The sequence below is a fragment of the Apteryx mantelli genome, chromosome 1 (assembly GCF_036417845.1).
Source record: "Apteryx mantelli isolate bAptMan1 chromosome 1, bAptMan1.hap1, whole genome shotgun sequence".
Classification (NCBI taxonomy): Eukaryota; Metazoa; Chordata; class Aves; order Apterygiformes; family Apterygidae; genus Apteryx; species Apteryx mantelli.
Genome location: NC_089978.1, coordinates 101,513,389 through 101,536,366, shown reverse-complemented (window position 1 = coordinate 101,536,366; position 22,978 = coordinate 101,513,389). Strand labels below are relative to the sequence as shown.

Below are 22,978 nucleotides of genomic sequence, written 5' to 3'. Positions count from 1 at the left end.
GTGCACGTGCCCAGACCAATTATAATTGCACACCATAAGGAACTATTGCATAAAGTTTGACCTTGCTGTAATGTGGACCACAGAAGTCTACCTGGATACATAGAGTGAACTAACTGGAATGCATGTAGCAGAAAACATATCACATCCTGATGTAAATATTTCCAGGTATTGCGAGGCTACCACAACCTTTGGCAGAATGTTCCAAAGGCTAATTATTTTTGCTTCAAAATATACATCAGTTTTCAATCTTCCTAATTTCATTTTCCAGATTGCTAGAGAGTTCTGTTTGATGCTTTTATTCATGGTGATTAAGAGTCCTCTCACATCTTAACATAAACCCAGGTAGTAAACACTGAAATGCATTTCAGTGAATAACTGTTCTGAAATGTTGCAAATGGCATGGGTAATAAAACCAATACCAGAAGTGTATTTACAGTTCTTGTAAGAGCCTCTATATTTTTAATTCAAAATAAGAATTTTTCTTGTTAAATTCATTATTTATTATGGACAAACATATTTAGCATATAACTTAGAAAATGGTGCAGCCAACATATGACTCTGAGCAACAGAATTCTCATCTCAGATCATGTGTACAAACACGTTTTAATTAAAACACTATGTGGAAACGGAAAAAACAAAAACAAAAAACAACTGATCCCATATCCTGCACTTCACACTTCATCAGTTTGTTCCAAAATACAGTATCACTTAAAGCAACAGTTACTTGCTTAACTTTAAACTTTAACACAAGTTTAAATCAACATCTAACTGATAAGCAACTTCGAATCCACATCAATAACATTTTACTACAGTTGAAACTGCCATACAGTATGCAGTTAAAAATTTCAAAAACCGAAGTTGTAACAGACCTGCTGAAGCCAGTGGTTACTTGCTTCAGTAGACATTGATCAAGCTTACCATTTTCAAACCAGAAGGGACGACAGTTCCATTACAGGAATACACCATTCAAAAATTTCCACTGGGCATCCACTATAAGCCAACACTATAAGTCAAAATTAAACTAAGTAGAGAACTTCAAAGCTGCTGTCCTTTCTGTCCTAAAAAATAAGCTACATGCAATTTAAAGATCTCCATGCAGTGACAATACCTGTGGTAGCAACAGAATATTTTTAGCATCATATTCTTAAATAAAATGTTGAATTATACAAGGAGTATATAAAAGTTATATCTGCATGACAATCCCAAAAAATATTTTAAGTACTGCTGAAATTAAGTCATTAATTTTGAGAGAATATTTTGTAACACTAAAATCTGAACATTTACTTTTCTCTGAAAATGTCATGTTCACCATAAAAGACAATGCACTATTCTTACTATTGCTAGCAATTAAAAGGATTAAAGCAGATTATAATGAGGACAGATTAATTCAGTCTGCTTGTAACAATTTAAATATATTTGAAGATGTTTTGACCTGTAAAATTAAAACCAAAGGAAATTTTTCATGTGAAGAAGTAGTTAGAGTTTCATGGCAAATTTGATTTTAAAACTGGAATAACTTACTCTAACACACAAGTGCTGGCAAATCCAGCTGAAGCAGCTTGCGAGCCTACCACCCAATTTCAATGGGATGGGTTTCTGCCACTGTCAAGAGAGCTGAAAGCAGGGAATGCCTGCTGCTGCAACTCTATGGCTCCAGTTCGTCGTCTTGCGTATCAGTTGAAACTGCCAACAAGAGGTGAGTTTTTGACTAGGTGCTGCAAATGGGAACTGATGCAGCTGAATGAGGGCACACGTTCCTTCCTGCCATCTATGCAGGCAGTATCATCTAAAATAGCCATGGCATTTTACTCAGTGAATCCAAGTCAAACCCTTCCACTCAAAAGTCCTTCAAAATAACTCCACATTTCTGGCTTTTCTAGTGATTTGTAAAACCAGATTTAAATTCTTTAGTTTGTGCTAGTAAGTCTGCTGACAATATTGACTACACTTCATTCTGAATGATATATGTATGCATACATGTACATATATGTATGTAAAAAGACACAGAGTTTATTTTCTCCATAACAGACAAAGCTTTAAAGAAGACTGAGTATTAAGGCAGTTTCTATCTCTCAAGATAAAGTAAAGATAGGTGTCCTCATTAGATATGACTAAATTCCCTAACTGCATTGTCTCTTTTGCATCTAAAAGGTATACATTTACAAAAGTCAGCCGATTCAGGAAGAGAAAAAATAAAGCTGATTTTCATATACAAGGTATCTTTTGTACACAAAATTGCGCCAGGTGAAAGTCTCCCATCCCATGCAGAAGAAAAACATGTTTGTAGTGATGAATTCAAGAGTAACAAAAATAAATGCAAAAGTAAAAATCTATTAGGATTTATTCCACTTTTAAGGAAACAACTACAATTCCAAGATCTCCTCTACAGAAGAAACTGGAGTTCACAAAAATGCAGTCTATGTGATAAATGTCCTCTTTATATATAGATATTATTGTGAGTTTCATTGGTTGTCAGTAACTTCTTCAAAATCTTTGTACTTTCAGAGATATCCTAGTAAAAGGAAGAGATGATCAGCATTACCTACATGGCTGGTAACAAAAAAACCAAGCTTCATTTCCTCCCATCCCAATTTTTATTACTGTGAATATCAGTTTGATTAAAGTGTAAACTATGACAAAACTCAGGTCTTACGAATGAAGATTCCCCAAGTACTGCTAAAGGTTCCAAAGGAATTTGCAGTTTAATCATGCCCTGGGTTTTTTAATTCATATTCGTCCTTCCTTGCATGGTTATACCCAAGAAAGGAAGAGTCTGCTTTTTTTTTTTTCCATCAGAGTTTAAACACTTACATACTAGCCTGTTAGCTTTATTTAGCAGGCCAGTAAAAGTTGTAATGAAAACTAATTTGCAATTCCTACGGTTACAGCTGAAATAAGTATTCCAGCATACACACGCCTCTCTATCATTTAAATGGAAGTCCAACTGGCAAAACTGAGGAGAGTATTTTGAAATAGCTACACATCAATTAAAAACATTTCAGAAAGAAGGAAAACATTGACTTCAGTAGCTAGAATGCGATGACCACAAGGCTATTTGATTAGCACACAACTGTAAGAATCAACTTTATAAATTTGCAGTCTTTCAAGTGCAAAAAAAAGTTGTAAGTCAAAATACATTTCTTAAGAAACTTTCAGGTATGGCCTAAGACAGGTAGACACAGAGCTAGAACAGAATCATCTCGAGTATACACACAGAATGTCAAAAAATAAATACACTTTGACATTTTAAAACAAGACACCTCTAAGGGAAGCTGTAGCTTAAATGATCACAGTAAGTAACTCCCTGAAATATTGCTACCATTTCAAGTGCCTGAAAAGATAAACTGAAGTTTTGAGTGAAGCTATAGATTCATTACTTTAAGCAACTTATGAACAGATACAAATAGTTACAGCAGGTACTGTTTCAGAAATCACAATCTACACTAAGAACCTCTGCTAAATAAAGTTTGTATCTTTCTGTATCTTACATATATCAGGTTTTTTAGTTGGTCTCTTCACAGAGGCACATAAATGGCAGAATGTAACAGAGAGAAAAGGCAGATCAAGATAGACAGAACCTTCCATTAATTTTTAAATATCAAATTTTACCTTGACTAAACCTTTCAGGATTTTAGAAGAAAGCAGAGGCTTGAACGCTTCAATTGTAACCGTGTCCAGTTTGATGACATCAGTGTAACACTGATACAACACCGCAGGAATCTGCCATACTTGACAATAACTCAAAACTAAATATAAGTCAAGAGAAAACGCATGTTAAATTCAGCAGAGAAGAAATCTCAATTCTGTAAGTAAAATCTCATTTTGTTCTGGCTAGAACTTTAAAAGCCTGGAAGTTTATAAACTGAGAGTTTTATCAAATACTCAGGATCCTGACTGTAAGACCAGCATCCCTCATTCCCCCAGGTACACAAGAAACTGAACTATCAAAAAGTAGTAGATAATAGCTGGCATTTGTTCCTAGCAAATACCTTAATCAGAAATTACATGGTATTGGAAAACAAAAATAACAGAACTTTTGTTTAAAGAAAAAAAAACACATAAAATTTCAAAACTTAAAAAATTGCATAAAAACTTTTTCTTGGAAAATTTTCTCCCTTTAGCTCCTGATAGACAAGTTTTTACTCATTATACTACTATTATTTTAGTACTGTGTAATGAAAAGTCTTGGAGGAGTTATTATATTACAGAAAAATAAAACTGAATATAGCTTTTATATCAGGTCCATCAGTAGCATGGTGAAACCTACATCCCTCATAGCATGCAGAAAGGACTTTATAAGCCTCAAGTATGGTACTCAGATGAAAATAACACTTACTGGACATTTTAATTTCTTATCAAATAAATACATTTCAAACAGCCAATATATGATATACTTCATGAAGTTATACTGCAGAATTGCTAGTTCTTATGTCCAGTACTTAAGGGGTAAAAGGCATTTTTGTGTGTTTTTTAAATATGTTCATATTTTACAAGGCAACACATAAGATGTCAAACTGTTAGGAATTAACTTTTGAAAGCTAACTTGCTAGCTAATTCACATAATTAAGTAAAGATTCTAATTCTAATGGGATGCTCTTCAAAACACATTTTCTATTGTGAGCAGCAGTAGTCAGTAACATGTAAATAAGTAAATAAGTGAAATTGCAGAATACCAGCAGCAGGTAGATCTCGCACAATGTTAGGTTGTTCCAGCAGTGGGCAGCAGACTGGCTCTTTGAATTCTTTTGTCTTTAAGGCTTTCAGAAAAGGAGATGGAAGTGTTAAAGTGGATTCCTGAGTTTTATAATCAGCTAGAGGACATGTTGAAAGAATAGTTACTTGCAAGCCTTCCTTTCTCATACAGCCAAAAACCTGAAATAAAAATGTTAGTTCCAACATAAGTAAAGTTTATCCTATCGCAATAATAGCATAAAAACACAAAGATCAATTTTAATTTAGGTGTGGATGGCAAAGAGTGGTTTAACTGAGGTTTGCATGACTAACTAAAATTGAGTGACTAACCAAAATTGAGTCAAAAACTTCAGACAAGTTTCATGTGCATGCATCTGGTATAGAAAGAAAAAAGATCCCAAGAACAGCTAACACATTTACCAAGTCTTCTGATTTTCTTGAAATGCTTTAGTTTTTCAGCACTTTCAATTCACCTGCAAATGTATTAAAACTTACTATTTTTCCTAATGTTGAAAGTAGAAAGAAAAAGAACTGCATATGAAAAGAGGCCACTTATAACAGGAAGGCAGCTTGCTAATTTGCAAGGCACTTTAAATTCCCATTTGCTCATATTGCTCTCCAGATGTTCTACAGAATTTAAGATTCTTCATTTTAAATACTCACATTTTTACTTGATTATATTCAACTTGAATTGAGGATTGAAAAAGAGAAACTTAATTTTTCAGTTTTTCTCAAATTCAAGAGTTTCAAAAACACTGTACAAAACACGAGTTTGGATCCATTGCATACCATCACAGAACATTCAGATGCTGCACACTCTTCCATTGTTTTTAAAGAATGTAAGTCGAAACGAGCAGTAGTATGACAAACCTGCACCTTCCTTTGCACAATCCTCTTCAGACTTGTGATCAAAAAGTAAATAGGGAATTTGGTAAACATTACAGAAACTTGCCTGTTTCTGTATATGGTACCAATCACACAGAGGAGCTGACTATTCCTTCACGTCAGTATGTTATCACTATAATGTAAAACTGACATAACTCTTCAGAAGGACACATATTTTCAATTTCCAGTACATTTACTTTGCTGGAAACAGTGGTTGGGCTGTGCTTCTCTTGCAAAACTGTAGTCTGTATGTTCTCATTTTCTCAGTGCCCACCTACTGAGAAGACACACATAGATGTGAAAATCCAACTGGAGACTTAAGGTCATCTTAAGTTTCTAAACTACAAAAGTGAACTCCCAATTCCCATCCTACAACAAACTGAGTTAAACTCTTCAAAAAGCAATGGAACTACGAAAGGCTAGTCTTCCACAAACATGGGTATCAAGACCCTATATTGCCTAGTGAAGTTACCCCAGCTCTTTGTCCTCTTTGCCTTCCCATAATCTTTCTGCTTCCCTCACGCTGTGACCCTGTATGGTTTTCTCTTGCATCCAAGCAAACCTTCTTGTGTGCTGGCTGGGCCAGCTGGCAGGTTAGACTGAGCAGATGCCACTTGGCTCAAGCGAAGGAGCTGCTCTCAGCAAATGCACTGCTTTGCATCTCATTCCTCCATCTAGCCACAGATTTACACAACTTAAGCATAACTTAATAGATTTAGCATCTGTATTTGTTCATCAGATCAGTGAAGAATTAAAAGAAGGAAGGATAGCAAATAGAGAGCAAGACAGAATAAACAATACTTCTTTGAGACTAAACAGCAACAAAATGCATAAAGAAAATCTACAGCGAGATTATTCCCCTGCTTTTATCTTATTAAAATCTACATTATGACATTTAGAGAGATATGAAGGACCAGCAGCATACATGCACTTGAAAGATGCAAGGGTAACCCACATAGCAAAGTGAATATATGAACAAACTGGACTGATAGCGCTTTAGGGGCACCTTCATTTAGAATTTCACCTTGTGAAAGAAACTAAGCATACCTGTCAGTAAAAATACCATCTATCACGAGTTTCAAGACAGGTTTGTTTGGGGATCCTTTGGCAACTGTACAAATGGAGTTATGTTACTAGTTTTTAAGGAAGGATTCTCCCAGGACTGAAATGCAGTTGAAATAAGCCATAGAAAATTTAAGTCTAACAAGAAAAAGGATTGAAAAGTATAACAAAAATGATATTCTCCAATAAAAATTGTCCAATTGCTCCAATAGTTGCACAAAGTTGGTAAGTTACAGCACATATAACCAGCAAGATCAAGAAAAGAATTTCACAAAATTTGCAGACAGGGTATTTTTTCATTAGTTCAGCGCCCGAGAAGAGAAAGCACCAGTGAAAACAATTATTTACAGTGGTTGTTATGGTTAGAAGATCAGGGAGGAGGAAGCACTTGCATTAAGTTGAGGACCCCTGCCCCTAAGATTTCATTGCTCCATTTGTTGTCTTATCAATTTTACCTTTTCAAGCCACTGGAACTGTTGATCCTCAGCAACGTAGCAACTGCACTGGCACAATAAAACCTGAAAAAAAAGTAAAAAAAATGCGTAAGGAAGTAGTTTAAAGAGCACAGTGATAATAGCTCATAATCATGCGTCAGGATGATGTGATTGCAGTCAACAACTTGTTCAATATTCTTGGGTTTCTTCCACTCTACTTCAACAATTTTTATTCACAGCTGATGTGAAGCATTCAGTCCTGTCATACACCTTCTTTGTATCAAACTTCATATGCCAGAACTGCAGGCAGTTTTAGTGAGTAAACTTGAAAGAAATCTGACCCTTCAAATTTTTGATGGGATTAACCCAAAACACTGCAACCTTAACAGTTTGGGGTAGGGGAGATTTAACTTTCTGAAGAAAGAGCAACACAGATGAATTCATGCATAAGTCACTTACTGTCGGGTCTGATGTTAATTGATAGAACAAACAGAAAGAATCTGTCGGGAGGATGTTTGTTGTGTTGGATGTTCGACACCATTCGTTCCACAATTTCACAGCTCCAACTACTTCCCAGCATACAGAATCCAGAATAAAAGAAGACAGGAAAGCTGCAAAGAACACTACCATTAATTTACACAGAAATAAAATCTCTATTCTACAAATAAATCCCTGAACCATATTAGTTTATTTCTTTGCAAGCTCTTCCTCAAGTTCAGAAGATATAATAATTACATATTTTTTTACTGAGCAAATCCAGCAAAAATCAAGAATGTGAATTACCTCACAGCCCTGAGACTTAAAAAATAAGAGCAACATCAGATATAGATAACATCCATAACTTGGTTAAGAATTATATCACTAGAGTTAACTTTGATTCACTTAGCATACACTAAAAACAAATGCTACTAAACATTAAGTCTCTAATACTTCTCAATATACCGGATTTAATAGATTTCTCCAAAAAAAGAATCACTGAGCCAACAAGACAAACCTATTATATGGGCTTTAGAAAGCAGTGACAACAGTTTGCAAGACTTGGTAGCAAAAGAGATCTTGAGTCAAATGATCATAAATCAAATGAATTTCAGTGAAACAGAAGACTGATCTAAAATATATCTGTAATTATTTTTCAAGAAAAAAGAAATTAGCTAAGTTAACTAGAATAAGGATGTCAGTGAGATCTAAACGTAGAGAAGACTTATAACTACTTTATATCTGCTGTGAAAGAGCTACTCAAGACCTAGGTAAGTGGGCGTGCGAAGGGGAGACGGAGTCTTAAGACTTCAGGTCTGACAAGTAAATAACCACCTCAAAAGAGGGCAATATGAACAAGTGGAGAATAAAAATGTGAAAAAGAGACTGAGCAAAAAAATAAAAGAAGTTACTGTTCATTAGATGTTAAAGAAAAAAGGAGGAGGAATAAAGTCAGAAATCTCCATATTTAAAACTCTGCTAAGGATATTAAACTAAAACACCATTTACTACAGAGCAAAATAGTCTGAGGAGAAGAACACAGAAACTTCCAAAACAAGGAGAGTAAAACCTTGGAGACCCTTCTGTACTCAAATAGAAAGAGTTAAATAATATTGCTCATGTTACTTCATTCAGTAGTTTTTCTAAACATATTTAGTTTAGTTAGTATAAAATGATCTGAGAACAGCAGATATAATACTGTTCAGGTATTTCCAGGCTATCTCACATATATGAAGTACTTCAGATGAAATTTTGAAGTATTGTAACAGAAGTGTTATAGCTTACTGACCCATAATTTTACATCTTTGATAGATCCCTATTTCAAAACACTACAATACACAGAGCAACCTGCTATTTTCAGAAGCAAACTTTTGCAAAGTTACATGCAATCCAGGAGAATCTACCAAACACAAGTTATACAGAGGAAAAGGAGGACTGTCCCAATTGAAATCTAGAGATTGCTGCCATGATCTGACAATAATAAGCAGCTGTAAAAGAGCTGTGCTGTGTATGTACAGACTGTTGACTAACCTTGGATTTCTCTCAGCAGATCTTCTCAACAGCCTCAGGCTTAAAACTTTACCCCCTAAATGAAAAGCTGGACACACCTAAGAACAATTCTTACTACAGAGAACAATGTTAAATCACACCACGGCAAAGGGAGCTTGCAATGTCCTGACACACTTAGAGTACGCCTTCTTCCAGCTCCTACTTTCTCAATATTAAGCAAGAACAGAAGAGCGTGGCTATTTAACAGCCGCCCACACTCCGTTTTTCAGTCTGCAACACCTACCTGCAGCATTATGTCCTATTGCTACTATGAACTTAGAGCACGAAATTGGCTCATCTGCAGCGCTTTCCGCAGGCGCTGCCACTTTCAAGGTCCAGAGCACGTCGATCTCCCTAGCAAGAGAAACAGAGAGAAGTAGACCCCGAGCCGGCTACGGCGCAGACAAAAAGCTTCGCCGCCACCGGAGCCTGAAGGCAGCCCCCCCCCCCCTTACCAGGGAGGCCCAGCTCCTCGGCCGGCCTCTGCAGACCCGGCGGGCGCACTCTCCCCCCAGGCGCCGGGAGGGGCCGGGCGAGGCCGGGCCGGGGAGCAGCCCCCCCTCCCCCCTCGCGGGGGGGGGGGAACCGCATCACCATGGCAACGCAGGGAACGGCGGGGTCCGCGGCGCGCTGAGGCACCCCTTCCCCCCCCCGCGGCCGGTACCTTTTCTTCTCCAGCTCCCTGCGGATCTCCCGGTCCTCAAGCGTCTCCTCCGCCGACTCCTCGTCGTCCACGCCGGCGCGGGAGGTCGCCACCACCACCTCCCCGAAGAACGTCGCCATCACCCCCCACCCACCCCCGCGCCGGCAGCCGCTGCTCAGCCAGTTATGTCGCGGCCACGCAGTGCGCACGCGCGCCGCTCAGCCGCACCATAGAGTTGCGCCGCGCATGCTGCCGCTCTGGCCCTGCAGACCATAGAGCGAGCGCCACGGGACCTTGCCCGGGGGCCGTTGGGAAGCCGTTACCGCAGCCACGCGCACGCGGCGGAGCTCGGGCCGGACAGCGGCGGCACTGAAGGGCCCGGCGGGGAGAGGCGCGGCGCCGGTCCCCCACTCTTGACCCCGCTGCCATCGCCGCCTGCCACGGCCTCAGCGCCGCTCCTACTGCGCGGAGCGGGGGGTCGGAGCCGCACCTACTGCCTCCTCCCGGCGGCCGGCTTTGCCCCTACCGCTGGCTACCGCGGAGCCCCGCTCACCCTCCCTTCCCTGGTTAGGATACAGCTAGCAGGAGAGGAGGGGAAGGAAGAGGAGACCATCCCTGAAGGGTTCCAGTGCAATGATTTACATGCATTTCTCTCTTAGCAGGCAAAGGCAGTATATTACCTAAAGTAACATCTAGCTTATTAAAAAGTGAGCAGTCCAGAGAAGAACTAGACAGGCTGAGGGCTCCCAGAAGCTGAAGGCCCCCCCGGCTTACATGCTGCAACATTACCATCACAGCAGAGTGTCTACTGCAGGTAGCCTGCTCCCACTCCCCCACCTGCATGGGCAACAACTGAGTATACGGTTCCTTCAAGGGCAGGGAGGTAATACATCACCTGTTTGGGACTCTTTAGGGCATACAGAGACAGAAAAACCAAATACAGCAAGATTAAACATACCAAACATTTGCAAAGGAAATAAGAATGCAGCTTTACTTTGGTCCACTTCTACACGTACATTATAATGAAAGTCTTTAATACTACTTAGGAATTTTATTTTCCTATGCTTTTGTCCTGCACCTTTAGTATTTTCCTCTGTTCATGCTACTTGTTAGCCTATTCTCTATCCCAGATTCATGTCCTGCTTAAAAACAAACAAACAAACAAACAAACAAAAAAAAACTTAGAAATGCATTACATCAAGCAGCTTTAAATAAAGGTATTACTTTTATAGGTTTACTAAATGACTTTACTTCCCTGAGTACAGCTAGACCAAACAGAGTGCTGAATGATTAAAATTTCCAGAAAGATGAAAGAACTGCTTTCTGCAAGGCTTAAAAGAAGCAAGCTGTGACAACAGTAAGTGTGCTTGCTTAAAAAAAAAAAAAAGTCTGAGAGGGTTAAGGAAAAAAAAAAAATCTATTTACTGTTCAAGTATTCACCTTCCTACAGGCTCTCTGCAACCTGTCCATATGAATAAAATAAAATAAAATGCTTTTTTTTTTTTTTAAACAGCAAAGCAAAATGTTACGGTCCATAAGCCAGTAATTCCCTCTCAGATATGCAAATATAGGGGCCAGAACCTGCACCCAACTTTCTAGGATCATCATGAACATGTAAGAGAAGAATGCAGTATGATAGAAAACACACCACCTGAAAAAGGAAGAGAAAGAAAAGAATCTTTTTAAATCTAAGCCTGAATTGGAAATACAAACCTACCAGTCCAATTTTAGCTGTTTAAACTTTGGATTAATAAAAATTCTGAAGCTCACTTACAAGCTATTATACCAATTTTTACACCTCTTTTGGAAGTTATACTTCATAGAACACTGATCATAAGCAGCTGCTAAACAATGCATTCAGTTTATGGATAATATAAAAATACCAGTTTGCTTATTCTTTTTTAACAAAGATGTTCCTAAAAGGTAAGATGCACAAAGCCACTTCAAGGAGCCAAGTTTCATTACTTAACACAACTGTGTTCATATTTTAGAAACCAATTTAAAGAATTCAGATAAACAAGTACTTTGAATTTACAAAATTCTACTTTTATATTAAAGACTATGCTCTAATTAAAAAAAGAAAGCTCCTGGGGCAAGAATGGTATAAACTAGGCTATGATTGGACTTCATATAGAAGTCTTAAGAAAAAAATATATTATTTCTCTATATGGAGATACCATTCTGGATACCAAAAATGATGTGATGACTGATGCACATTTTGGCACACAATGTCAGCAAACTTGCTGGAGAAGTGGTTTTCACTGACTGCTGGTAGGCAGTGGTTGGGATTCCATTTTCCGTTACTTCACTTCCATTCATGCAAGCTGTTCTGATGTAATGAGAGCTTGATTATGCAGCTGTACTGCTTACAGTTTTTCAAAACTGTTCCCACCCAGATGTTACTACCTGTCCCATCTGCTAGAAAACTAACTCACAAACTTGCTATTTCAGTTAAAATGAGCTGGGTTAGGATAAATATACGGGCACATCTCCTGCCTATTGAACAAAGATCAAGAATCACATAAATCAACCATGTGAGAAACTGACCCAGCAGAGCGGAGGCAGGAAAACTATGGTGGAGAGTGGGAAAGGAGCAGCAATCAGCAAGAAGCTAGTGTTGGGCTGAAGGCAGAAACCTTACAGCTTCAGCCAGCACAGCTCCACGAGTACATCATCAAGCCAGTAAGCAGCTACAGCTATTGCAGCAAGTTTTCTACTGGTCAAGAGGAAGTGAAAAGCTGCTCCTTGACCAGTTCTCTACCGAACTAAGCACACCTCAAGAAGAGTTGGATAAGAGTTGAGAGTCAAATTAGGTGCTATGCATTCTCTTACTGATACATGGCCATCCAAGAATTTATACATTTTAACAGGAGAAATATTTTCCTGTCTTCTAAGTGATAATTTTTTGTTGTCAACAACAGCTGTCTTAAGCATTCCAAAAATAGGTAGATGAGGTACTACAATAATCAGAAACTGATAAGATTTAATCAATGCAGCAGTCTAATATTAAAGCACTTAAAGTTTAAATATGGAAGAACAATGGAGAAATAGCAAAAAGGTCTGGAATGTAAGGATTCTGACCTTCAATCATTTCACACATAAAAAACCAGAACAAGTGTTTTGTTTGTTTTTCTATTTTATAAAGAAAACACACAAAAACCCTTAGGCCCAAGAGTTCACCTGCATTTCATACTCTTAAATTTACAGTATAGAAGTCACATTAATGATGATAGTACTACCTGTCAGCATAAACCCTCTCTTTACCAGCACCATTATGCCTTTTTAACTGGCAAATATGCTTTTCACTGGTAACTGGTTCTAGTTGTATGTTTTCAATAATGGAAGTACAGAACATTTAACATCTGTACTAATAAAAGTTGTAATGTTGTTAACCTAGTGACCATTCATTACTCTTCTGACGCAATATCAGCATCCACCAGACTTTTATAGTGTACAGTATTATTTATAAGCCTGTTACTATTGTATACGATTTCATACAGCATTAGAGATGTTTGAAATCTGTTCTTGAATGTGTTAATGTTGTATGACCTAGGTAGTATTCCATTGCAGCACCCATAACAATAATACTCAACATACTGCTATTAACCTGTTGTGCAGTGTTTTAACATTTTTAACTCTTGTTATATGTAATAAAATACCAGTAAAGACAAAAAATTGCCCCTCTAATGAGGCACATTTTGGCATCTGTGCTAAATGCTGCTACATGGGCAGGCAAGTGCAAGTCAAAATATGAAAAGGAGAAAGTCATCATCTAATCACATTCATAACTTTTTCGTAGAAAAATATAAATATATTCCCTGAAATGTAGGACAAAGAAGAGCCAGCATCCATCATGAGTTCTAGTGCTATTACCATAAAAAAAAGTGTGCTGGCTTTTCTTTTTAAGGTTACGTTTCACAATCTAAGTCACCTAAACCTCCGTCGTCGTCGTCATCGTCGTCGTCACAATCGTCGTATCTCACAGTCCGTTTACCCCCATTTCGAGTTTGTATCTTAGAACGCCGATTAGCTCTTCTATATTTGGTGTAATCCAAATCTTCAGAGTCATTTTCTTGATCAAGTTTACGACGTTTCCTTCGCTGGAGTCTTCTGGAAGGCTTAGGCAAATCGGAGTTTGAGATGTCCTTTCTAATGACTTCTGCTTTTCTCTTCCTCTTTTTTGTTTCTATGGCATCACTAGAGTTATTGTTATCAGTTCCAGAGCCTGAATCAGAAGAACAATTGAAACTGGCTTTTGAACTTCCTGCAGTCCCAGGTGTTTCCACATTCTCTGAAGGTGAGGTTTTTTTATCTTTCCTCCCCCTTGCTTCAGATTCTGCTGTTTCTTTTAAATCATTCAATAATTTTGCTCTTTTGAAAGAAGTTCCAGACTTTTTATTTGATACCTCTCTGATATTTTTAGTTTCACATTTGGCTAACTCAGAATCTGCCTCATCTTCAGAACTGCTCACTATACAATGGTTGTGGGCTGAAGTTGAATGACTAGAAGTTTTCCAATTCCTCCCATTTTCCACACTGTGGTTTCTGGAATTCTCCTCTGAAAAGTCATATATGGCATTTTTAAGAGATGCAGCATGGACTGTTGTGTGTGGCTGCTTGTGGTTATCATCACTCTGCTTTTGAGTCATTTTTATCTCTGCCTCAGAATCTGTTTTTTCGTTTTCAGAATCACTGATGTATTTTCTTTTAAGAGTAGAATTAGAGCAAGAAAGTTTTTTTCTGCCAGCAAACTGTTCTTTCTCACTTTCAGACTTTAAACTAACATCTATCTCGGAGCTGCTGATCAGTTTCTTCCTGGATGCTGCTGACCCATTGCCATGAAGCTGTCTTCTGTTCCTTTTTCCTGTGCAATCACTTTCTGAGCCTGATAACTCTTCCTTTGTATCACTCATTATCTTAATCTTATTAGCTGCCAAAGTAGCACATCTGCGTGGATTTTTTTTCTCACTCACATTAGACAGCTTTATATGTTTTTTGTAGTTAATTATACATGTCCTGCTCCTGAGCATTTTTCCACTTTGGACAATCTCCTCAGACGCTGGTTCTATAAAATAAAGATTTTAAAGTTAAAAAGCTTACATTTCTGAAAAAGTTAGTTTATTAAGCACAAACATGACTCTTTTTAATAAAATACACAAAAACATTTTTCAGCTCCAACTGTTGTGTGCAATTTACCTTAAGCCTTTATTAAAAACGTTCAGAATCAGTCCAAGGCATACTTTTAACTCTCAGCACTAATCCTCAGCATTACTCTTTTGCTTTGAGATAATGGAAGGGTGGAAAGGTAACACTCTTTACCATCACTCTAGTATTAGCTTCCAAATAACAAATTACCTAACTTAGCAAACAAATACTTTAACATTATTAATACTTCTATTGTTAAAGCTACTATTTTCTTCCTAACATGTCCTTTCAAAATGAATTATTAAACATTTTAGACTCTCTTTATTCTAAAAATTGGACGGTAACATTTTATGCAAACACAAGCATTGGATGGATTTTACCATTGTAGAATTGTCTCATATACACAGAGAGCATTTAAACCATTCAGTTCCTTAGTGACTTAAGCAGTAAGATTGTTTCCAAGAGTGGATATTCCACTCAGTGTTTTTAATACAGCAACTGCTTCTTATGTTGGGTTTTAAAATAAATATTCAGTTTCTAAATAATATGAATGATATTACCAAAACAAATGATTTAAACCTTCATCTTCTAAATCACAGAATTACTGATAGATTTTGCTCAAATTAAATGTGAAAGTTCTTGAAGTAAATTTATCCGCAAAAAATTGATAAAAAAAAACAAATAGCGTTTTGCTATTTTAGCAGAAACATCATTTGCAAAGTTAGTTTTCCCAAGTTTGATGTCTATCACATATTTCTTCGGAACCGTTACTGATTTTATGGACAAGCACTCGCTCCATGAAAGCATCCACTAATATAATCAAAGCATTAGTCTATTAACTCCTCATAATAGAACACGCAGTCAATTTTGTTCCAGCTCAAACTTGTTAGCTTTAATGATTCTCTACCTACACTCAGAGAAAACAGTGAAAAATAATGGCAGTTGCTGTATGTTACTTTGCAGAAAGGTAGGCAGCTAAGTATTTTTTCAACTAAAAATTTAGGGAAATGTACCATACAACTGAGATGAGGTTTTTAGAGGATATGCTCTTTCTCTCCTCCTTTTACAGACAGATAAAGAAAATTATCCTGCTGATTTTGTTTAAACTGTTTGAACTGTTGGTGAACTGAAAGGCCAAATGCCTTTTGAGAATGATGACTACCCAGACATTACAACACTAGCCTAAGGTTTAAAACCATAATTTGGTTCCTTACACCTCTGCTCAACTTATTGTGTTAGCACTGGCAAGTCATTTGATCTCTTTCTGTGCCCTGATTCCCCACCTGTGAAGTACAGATAGGGCAACATTTTCCCTGAGTTCTGGCAAGAATAAATACAGTAAAGATGTATTATAAAAGACAGCGGATTATTATTTAAGTTGAAGAAAGTAATTGAACACAAATTCAAATGTCCAATTTGAGTATCAATATTAAAAATGCCTTCAGACACCAAACTTAGTCATCCTTTCAAGGTAGACCTTTTAGGTGCTAACTCAATATAACGTACCTATTTTGATATTTCCAAAGGTTAATTCAATTCTTTTACTGTCTTTTCTAACAGTTTCCAGAAATTATACACTATTACTGCTATTATTTGTACTGTGTCATTTTATGGGCAAAAAAACCCACTCTTCTGCTGAATACTGCAATTTACTGTATAAAAGGTCAGCTTAACTTAAATACTGTCTTCCAGTACAATCAAGTAAACATTTAAGCAACATACAGCTGCTGTCTGTAACAATTATTATGGGACAAGCCTGAACAGACAGGAACCTGGGGATTTAAAGTGGTAAATTATATTTGAAACAGGAAAATACTGTAAATAGATATAACAACATGCCACAGTATCCTAGTTGTGGCAAACAACAGCACACAAATTACTGGTACAGAGACATTTTGTCCAGTTAGTAAGTGTAGAAATGCATAACCCAGCCTTAGGATTAAGATTCCTCTTACAACTGTTTTGAGCTACACTCACATTGTAGAAGGGCAATTAGGAAAGGTTTAAAGGACTACTCAGCCTTAATACTGAGTGCTAACAAAATCACATTTGGCCATCTGAAGAAATAACTGTTCCAGGTGGTATCCCTTAAGTTTTAAACTATTCCAAGAAAATCAATAAAAAAGAAAGAATGCCCACAAAGCTTTTAGTCAGTTGAGATAGGTGTTTAGGTACTTATATCTAAAGGTGCGTGCTTTTAAAGCAAAAAGCTTGACCATCACAACAGATTACGCATACTTTCAGAGTTTCAGCAGCTAATTCAGAGGACAGAATGCAAGGCTAAAGGATAAAAGCAGCATGACAGCCCACTGAAGGCAGAAGTCCAGTCTTCCTGCAACACTGCCAGTATGTGAAATCTATGTTTTACATACAAAGTCTTTAACTGGGAAAAATACGTATAAAGCTGATCTTAATTTTTAATTCAAGCTTCTTACCAGATTTAAAATTAACGCCGGAATAACTTAGTAAACATCCCTACACACCACAATAAGAACACCCACATTTGCATCTGCTTAATGAAACCACACAATACCAAACTCTAAACCTGAAAGTCCAGGCTGCAAGGCAGGGTAGGAATATCCAGCCATCTCTCCAAGTCAGCTACTTTGCAGGTTGTATCACAGTCCACAAAGTGTTTCTCACGCCCAGTTAACCAACTATTCCATTTATGTGGAAACTTTGCTTATTTATTAACAAAAGCACAAGTATACTCCAGCAGTACCTAAAAATAACTTTTAGAAATACTAACTTGTTTAGCTTCCTATTTACTGTTAACTATCAGCTTCTTCAGACAAGAGCAATTCATGAAGCAATTTGGCAAACCACAGTCAATTAGGTTGTGCTAATAGTGCACCTGTCACATCAATTGTCTGCTGAGGAACAGAATGAGCTAAAGAAGGCACCTGCTAATTTAAAAATTGTTATTTGATTACCTGCAATAACATCCCAAATTAGACTAAAGATTAGATAAATTAAAACTGAAAATAAATACTTTGTATTTGAGAGCAAATATTTTCCAAGACTAGCTACAGTTCATATAACAGCCAACTAATTTTTCCTTAGAACAATGTGGGGAACAGCTCACAAAAAGGCAAGTAAATTAGAAATGCCTGAGAGTTACTCGCCTATGAGGAACACCGTATAGGAAAATGACATATTCCCCTTTCTCATGAAAGAAGGTCTCAAACTTGGCCCTATGTCTTCAACCCCACTGGTTTTGAATATATTGGAAACATGATGTTAATTTTTTTTTAAACTAAGTAAACAGCCTACAGAGACCTCATCTTTGCAGACGACTCTGAGATGAGACCCAAACAATGCAAGCATTCATTACTGTACTTTATCCTTACTAACTTTTAAAGAGTGTACTCATGGCCTTTTGGAAATTTAGGAATACTCACTCCTGCCCCATACTTACCATACCTTTAACACTTGCCTTTAGATGGGGCCCCTTCATTTGATTAAGAGCATTTTTTAAAGACCATCAGCTTAAGAAGTTGTTAAAAAAATATACACAAAAACACAACTGACACTGCCATGTTTGCACCTCAATATTTGGGATGTTATACATGGCAGAGACGGTCAATCACTTTCAGATAACGTAAGATCACTCCATAAGAAATGAGCTACTTTAAAGCAAAAAGGTGAGTATGACTGCAAATTAAAAATAATGTTTATGCATTCATTCGCTGTAAAATCTTTGGTAATTTTATTATGATCATCAAATAGATGCAGCCCTTGACAACTAACTGATAATACATACTGACACTTGCCAACGTTTGGCGCCAATTGCAAATTAAAAATAAAGCTGAATTTGCTTTTATGATTGGCAGCTTTACCTAGTAGGTGAACATTAATTACTGAAAGAAGGTATGTTCAAAATAAAAGTATATTCATTTTAATTTGAGAATTAAACATTTTTTCCTGTTTTCTTATTTTTCGCTAGGAGACAAAATGTGAATAAGGGGTTTTGCTATAAGTTAGAGCTGGAAGACAAATTAACACTTCACACTCAAGGACATAAAAGGTACAGTACAGTAAAAGCTAAAATTTAATGACCGTGATAAAGAACTGATAAGAAAAAAGAAACCAGGTTTTCATCAAGCTTTAAACACTACAGGATAAACAGTTAAAACATCCACATTACATTTAAAGGACAAGCTAAAGAGACCAAACCCAAACTCAGTGTTGGCTATCTAGTATGGAAGCTTCCTACATACTTCAAGGGGAAACTTTCCACAAAAAGTATAAGGAAAGTTATTAAAAATCAAGCAGTCTTGTTTTTCTCTTAAAAATGACATCTCAGGCAAATTTGGTAAGGGAGATGTTACAAATTATTTGGACTCAGTGGTTTTGATGTATGAAACAAATTCAAGTGAGATTTTAAATCCTAGAAAGCTATTAATAGAAAAAGTTTCTTCTTTTTCCTCCTTTTTGTTGTTTAAAAGAAATAAGCTTCTATGGTAACATAGTTCTGACAAATCTAAAGTCCAGTAGTCAGTTACAAGGCTCAGCAGCTCTTTTGTTCTCTTTTGGTTCTCCACCAGTTTTAAAATGTTAGGAAGTATTCAGTACATTTAGCAGGAATAAATATCAAGACCTTTAATAAAAAAGAAAAAAACCTATTCTTTATGGAAAATTATCAAGAAAGATACATCTTAACACACAGTGATTTTCTTCCAGATTCTGATATCCATTTGTAGTGCAGTGGTATAAAAGCTACCTACCTGACAGGACACAAATTTGAAACAATCAAATTTACAAGGCTGCTAAAAAATATATATGTATTCAGTGGAAGAAAAAAACATGGCATTTAGAATATGCTGTCAGAAACAGTGCCATCCCCAACCTAGTTTTTGGCAAGAAAACATTCAGTTCACGCTGAAGGGTGGAAAGAAAGCAACTTGGACACAGAGAGATTTTTACCATTTATAATGTAGTACTGAGAGTGGCTCCTCCTTTTCTCAGTTGCCAAATCAAATGATGTAGGAAGTAACTTAAAATGCAGGTAGGAATTTTTACTCTAATGTATGACAGTCTTCAACTCCAATCAAAATTATGAGAGACAGAAAATTTAATTCTGTGTGTTTAGCATTAAAAACAAACTCATTCCTAGAGCTTGAATACTTTTTTAAATTGTCTTATGCCTTTTTGATGGCTATTTGTGGGCTACTAAATTCCAGTAAACCCACATGTTAAGGCTAAGCAATGTACACAGCTTAGTTTGAGGAAGGTGGGTGAGGAAAAAAGGTGGGAAAGACTAGTCTTTGCACCACCAAAAAAAAGCTATGTAATGAAGTCTAGAGGATAAAAAATGCTGTATAGAAGTATATGTAACAGTTCACACATTGCAATCCCATAAAATATGTTCCATTCCCTTTTTAGGATAACTGTAACTCGTAAGAACTCTTAAAGCCTGAAAAAATAGCTTTCCTCACTGTAAAGCATACAGACAACTTGCACTCAAATATAGAAAAAGCTAATAATCCAGCTGCATCTGTTGCCAGTTATGGGTATTCCTTCAAGTCAAGTCTTTTAAGAGCAGTTCAAAACTTTGTGAAAAAACAGCCACAGTTAAAATATCTCAACAAGTTTTTTGAGGTAATCTGTTTCCGTGATTCAAGTGACAGGTTTGGAAGGATGAGACCAATAAAACACCCTCTGGGTAGTCTTCAACGTCTGAACCAGTTTTCTCAGAAAGAACCAATCCCCTAAAAACCTGAAGATGCAGAATGTACAGAGCCTATTTTAATAAATCTCAGCATCATTCAGATGATGTTAACCCTCCCCCGCCAAATCTCCAAATCAGAACATGTCAGCCAGCATGCACAAGCATTTGAGTGACACACAAAATTATACTAAAAACAGCAGAGAAAAACTTTCTGAAACAGGTGGAGTGCTAATCTTGCTTCTTCAACTATCTGGAATATTTGCACTTCAACTTGCCATTCTTTACAGCAATCTTTACATGTAATGCCTTAGCAGTATGATAATATAGTTAGAGCAGTGACATGATGCTTCAGTTAGTTACAACATTGCTAGGGGAAACATGAGACTATGAAACTAAAGAAAGAAGGAGTGGAGGGTCAGCACTACATTGGTTTAAAAAAGAAAGAAAAAAAACAAAAAACAAACAAAACCCCCAAACCCAAACCCCTTGTATCTTAAATCTGGCAGAAGGCAGACAAGCATCTAAACAACGTTAATACAGAATCAAGATGCTCCTTTACCTTGAAAATGACACTACATATCACTGACAGAGTAAAATCCACAAGTCAAATCAAGTTACAGGTTCCAGTGCACAGCATAGAAGTAAAAATCATTAATACATCTTTCAAGCACCACAAATTAAGTTACTTCAATTGAAAATAATGGCTCTGTGTCTCAGTCTGCTTTAGCACCAATGTTATTGACTGAAAAAGAAGATAAACTGAACTATTACTTTACCCACAAACTCAAGCTAAGAGAATGACAACCCAGAAGTTTTCATTACTGAAATTCTGAACAAGGAGCAGGCCAAAGAAACAGAACAGGCAGTCCCTTTTGAGACTTTCTGGTATCTTGAATTGCATATCACAGAACTCATTCACAGCACGCTTTAGAGTTTTGCTTAATATTGTGCCAACAACCTGAAAGTTAGAGAAAGATTGACTTTCAACAGTCACTACACAGAGTAACATTATTTCAAAAGAGACATTTTAGCATCAGTTGCTATAAACTGCTACATAGATAAGCAAGTGCAAATTCAAGTAAGAAAAGACTTAATGACAATTTTTTCTTACAGAAAAATAAATATATTACTTGAATTGTATGACAAGAACAACATTCATCATGAATTCTAAATACTATTATCATAAAACTGGAATAGCTTTCTCTCAATGTTGCGTTCAGTAACCTCCCAGTTAAACAAAACAGTCCAGACTTCTAGACACTTATCATCATCATACTTTACAGCTCTCCTTCCCCGATTTCTAGTTCTTATTTTAGAATGTTTAGGAATACTATTACACTTTGTATAGTTCAAATTCTCCCAGTCATTATCTATATTAATCCTACGTTGTCTCCTCCTTCTAGTCAGTATCACAGTTAGATGTAACAGCTTTAAAAATTTTACCTTTTCTAACGATTTTTGTTTTTCCTTTTCCTTTCCTCCTTTTTGTTTTTGAAGTGTCACAATAATTACTGTTATTGGAATCTGTTTCAGATTCTGTATCAGAAGAGCAATTGAAGCTGGCATCAGCTCCAGATTTTGAACTCCCTGCAATTCTAGATGGCACCAAGCTCTCTGAAACAAAACTTCTCCCATCCTTTCTTTCTTCTCTTTCAGATTCTGCTGTGTCCTCTAAATCACTCAAGACTTTTGCTTTTTTTAAAGGAGCAACAGGCTGCTGACCAGTCATTTTCCTGCTGTTCCACCTCTCTGATTCAGAGTCTGCTTCATCCTCAGAGTTGCTCACTGCAGGCTTATGTGCAGACATTGACTGGTCAGAAACTTTCTGACTGCTCCCATCCTCTGAATTACGGCTTTTGGAGTCCTCGTCCGACGATATTAGTATGGGACTTTCTGTTTTCGGAGGTACAGAATGGACTGTCCCATGCAACTGTTTATGGCCATTGCTTTGCCAGTTTTTCTGCTTCATTTGTGTGTCTGTCTCAGAATCTGATGTTGCATTTTCAGAGTCACTAATGAATTTTCTTCTTGCAGCAGATGAACCAGGTTGAGAAAGAATTTTCCTCTTGGTAAACTGTTCTTCTCCTTCTTTTTCACTTTCAGATTTTAGACCTACATCATCCTCAGACCCATCCAGTAACATGCGCCTGGCTGCAGCTGAGGCATTCCGGTGAGGCAGTTTTCTATTCTTGCATCCAATGCCGATACTTTCTGAGCTTGAAACCTCTTCCTCCACATCACTCATTAGCTTTAATTTATTAGCAGCCACAGCAGCACTTCTGCGTGGAATTTTTCTATGTCGACCAGTACTATTACTCAGTGACTCAGATGTCACCACTGAAGTATTTTCAGAGTCACTTGCATATAGCCTTTTCCCAGCAGTTCTTCTCGTATTCCCATTTTCCTGCGGAAGCGTTCCTG

The 22,978-nt window shown here is 37.1% G+C and overlaps 2 protein-coding genes across 3 annotated transcripts in view; both read right to left on the bottom strand.

Moving 5' to 3' along the window:
* Positions 1 to 584: 584 nt before the first annotated feature.
* On the bottom strand, positions 585 to 9,899 carry PSMG1 (proteasome assembly chaperone 1). Its single transcript, XM_013955363.2, has 7 exons — positions 9,763 to 9,899; positions 9,343 to 9,452; positions 7,533 to 7,684; positions 7,095 to 7,157; positions 4,674 to 4,872; positions 3,610 to 3,746; positions 585 to 2,512 (listed from the first exon to the last, which is right to left on the bottom strand). The coding sequence occupies exons 1-7, from the start codon at positions 9,879 to 9,881 to the stop codon at positions 2,438 to 2,440; spliced, it is 855 nt and encodes a 284-aa protein (XP_013810817.1). The 5' UTR covers positions 9,882 to 9,899; the 3' UTR covers positions 585 to 2,437.
* A 1,215-nt stretch (positions 9,900 to 11,114) lies between these two features.
* BRWD1 (bromodomain and WD repeat domain containing 1) overlaps positions 11,115 to 22,978 on the bottom strand; it is a 67,942-nt gene continuing 56,078 nt past the window's right edge. For both annotated transcript variants that reach the window (XM_067298558.1, XM_067298564.1), the window contains exons 40-41: positions 22,001 to 22,975; positions 11,115 to 14,806 (exon numbers count right to left, since the gene is read on the bottom strand). In XM_067298558.1, coding sequence (XP_067154659.1) covers positions 13,650 to 14,806; positions 22,001 to 22,975 — 2,132 coding nt within the window. In that variant the 3' untranslated portion in view covers positions 11,115 to 13,649. The remainder of the gene's footprint in view (positions 14,807 to 22,000; positions 22,976 to 22,978) is intronic.

Excerpts from the sequence above, each read along its gene's own strand:
- PSMG1 (XM_013955363.2), bottom strand. The coding sequence starts at position 9,881 with ATGGCGACGTTCTTCGGGGAGGTGGTGGTGGCGACCTCCCGCGCCGGC. Across the intron at positions 7,685-9,342 it reads AATAGGACATAATGCTGCAG|CTTTCCTGTCTTCTTTTATT; the intron begins GTAGGTGTTGCA and ends TGTTCTTTGCAG. Across the intron at positions 2,513-3,609 it reads TCCTGAAAGGTTTAGTCAAG|GATATCTCTGAAAGTACAAA; the intron begins GTAAAATTTGAT and ends TCCTTTTACTAG.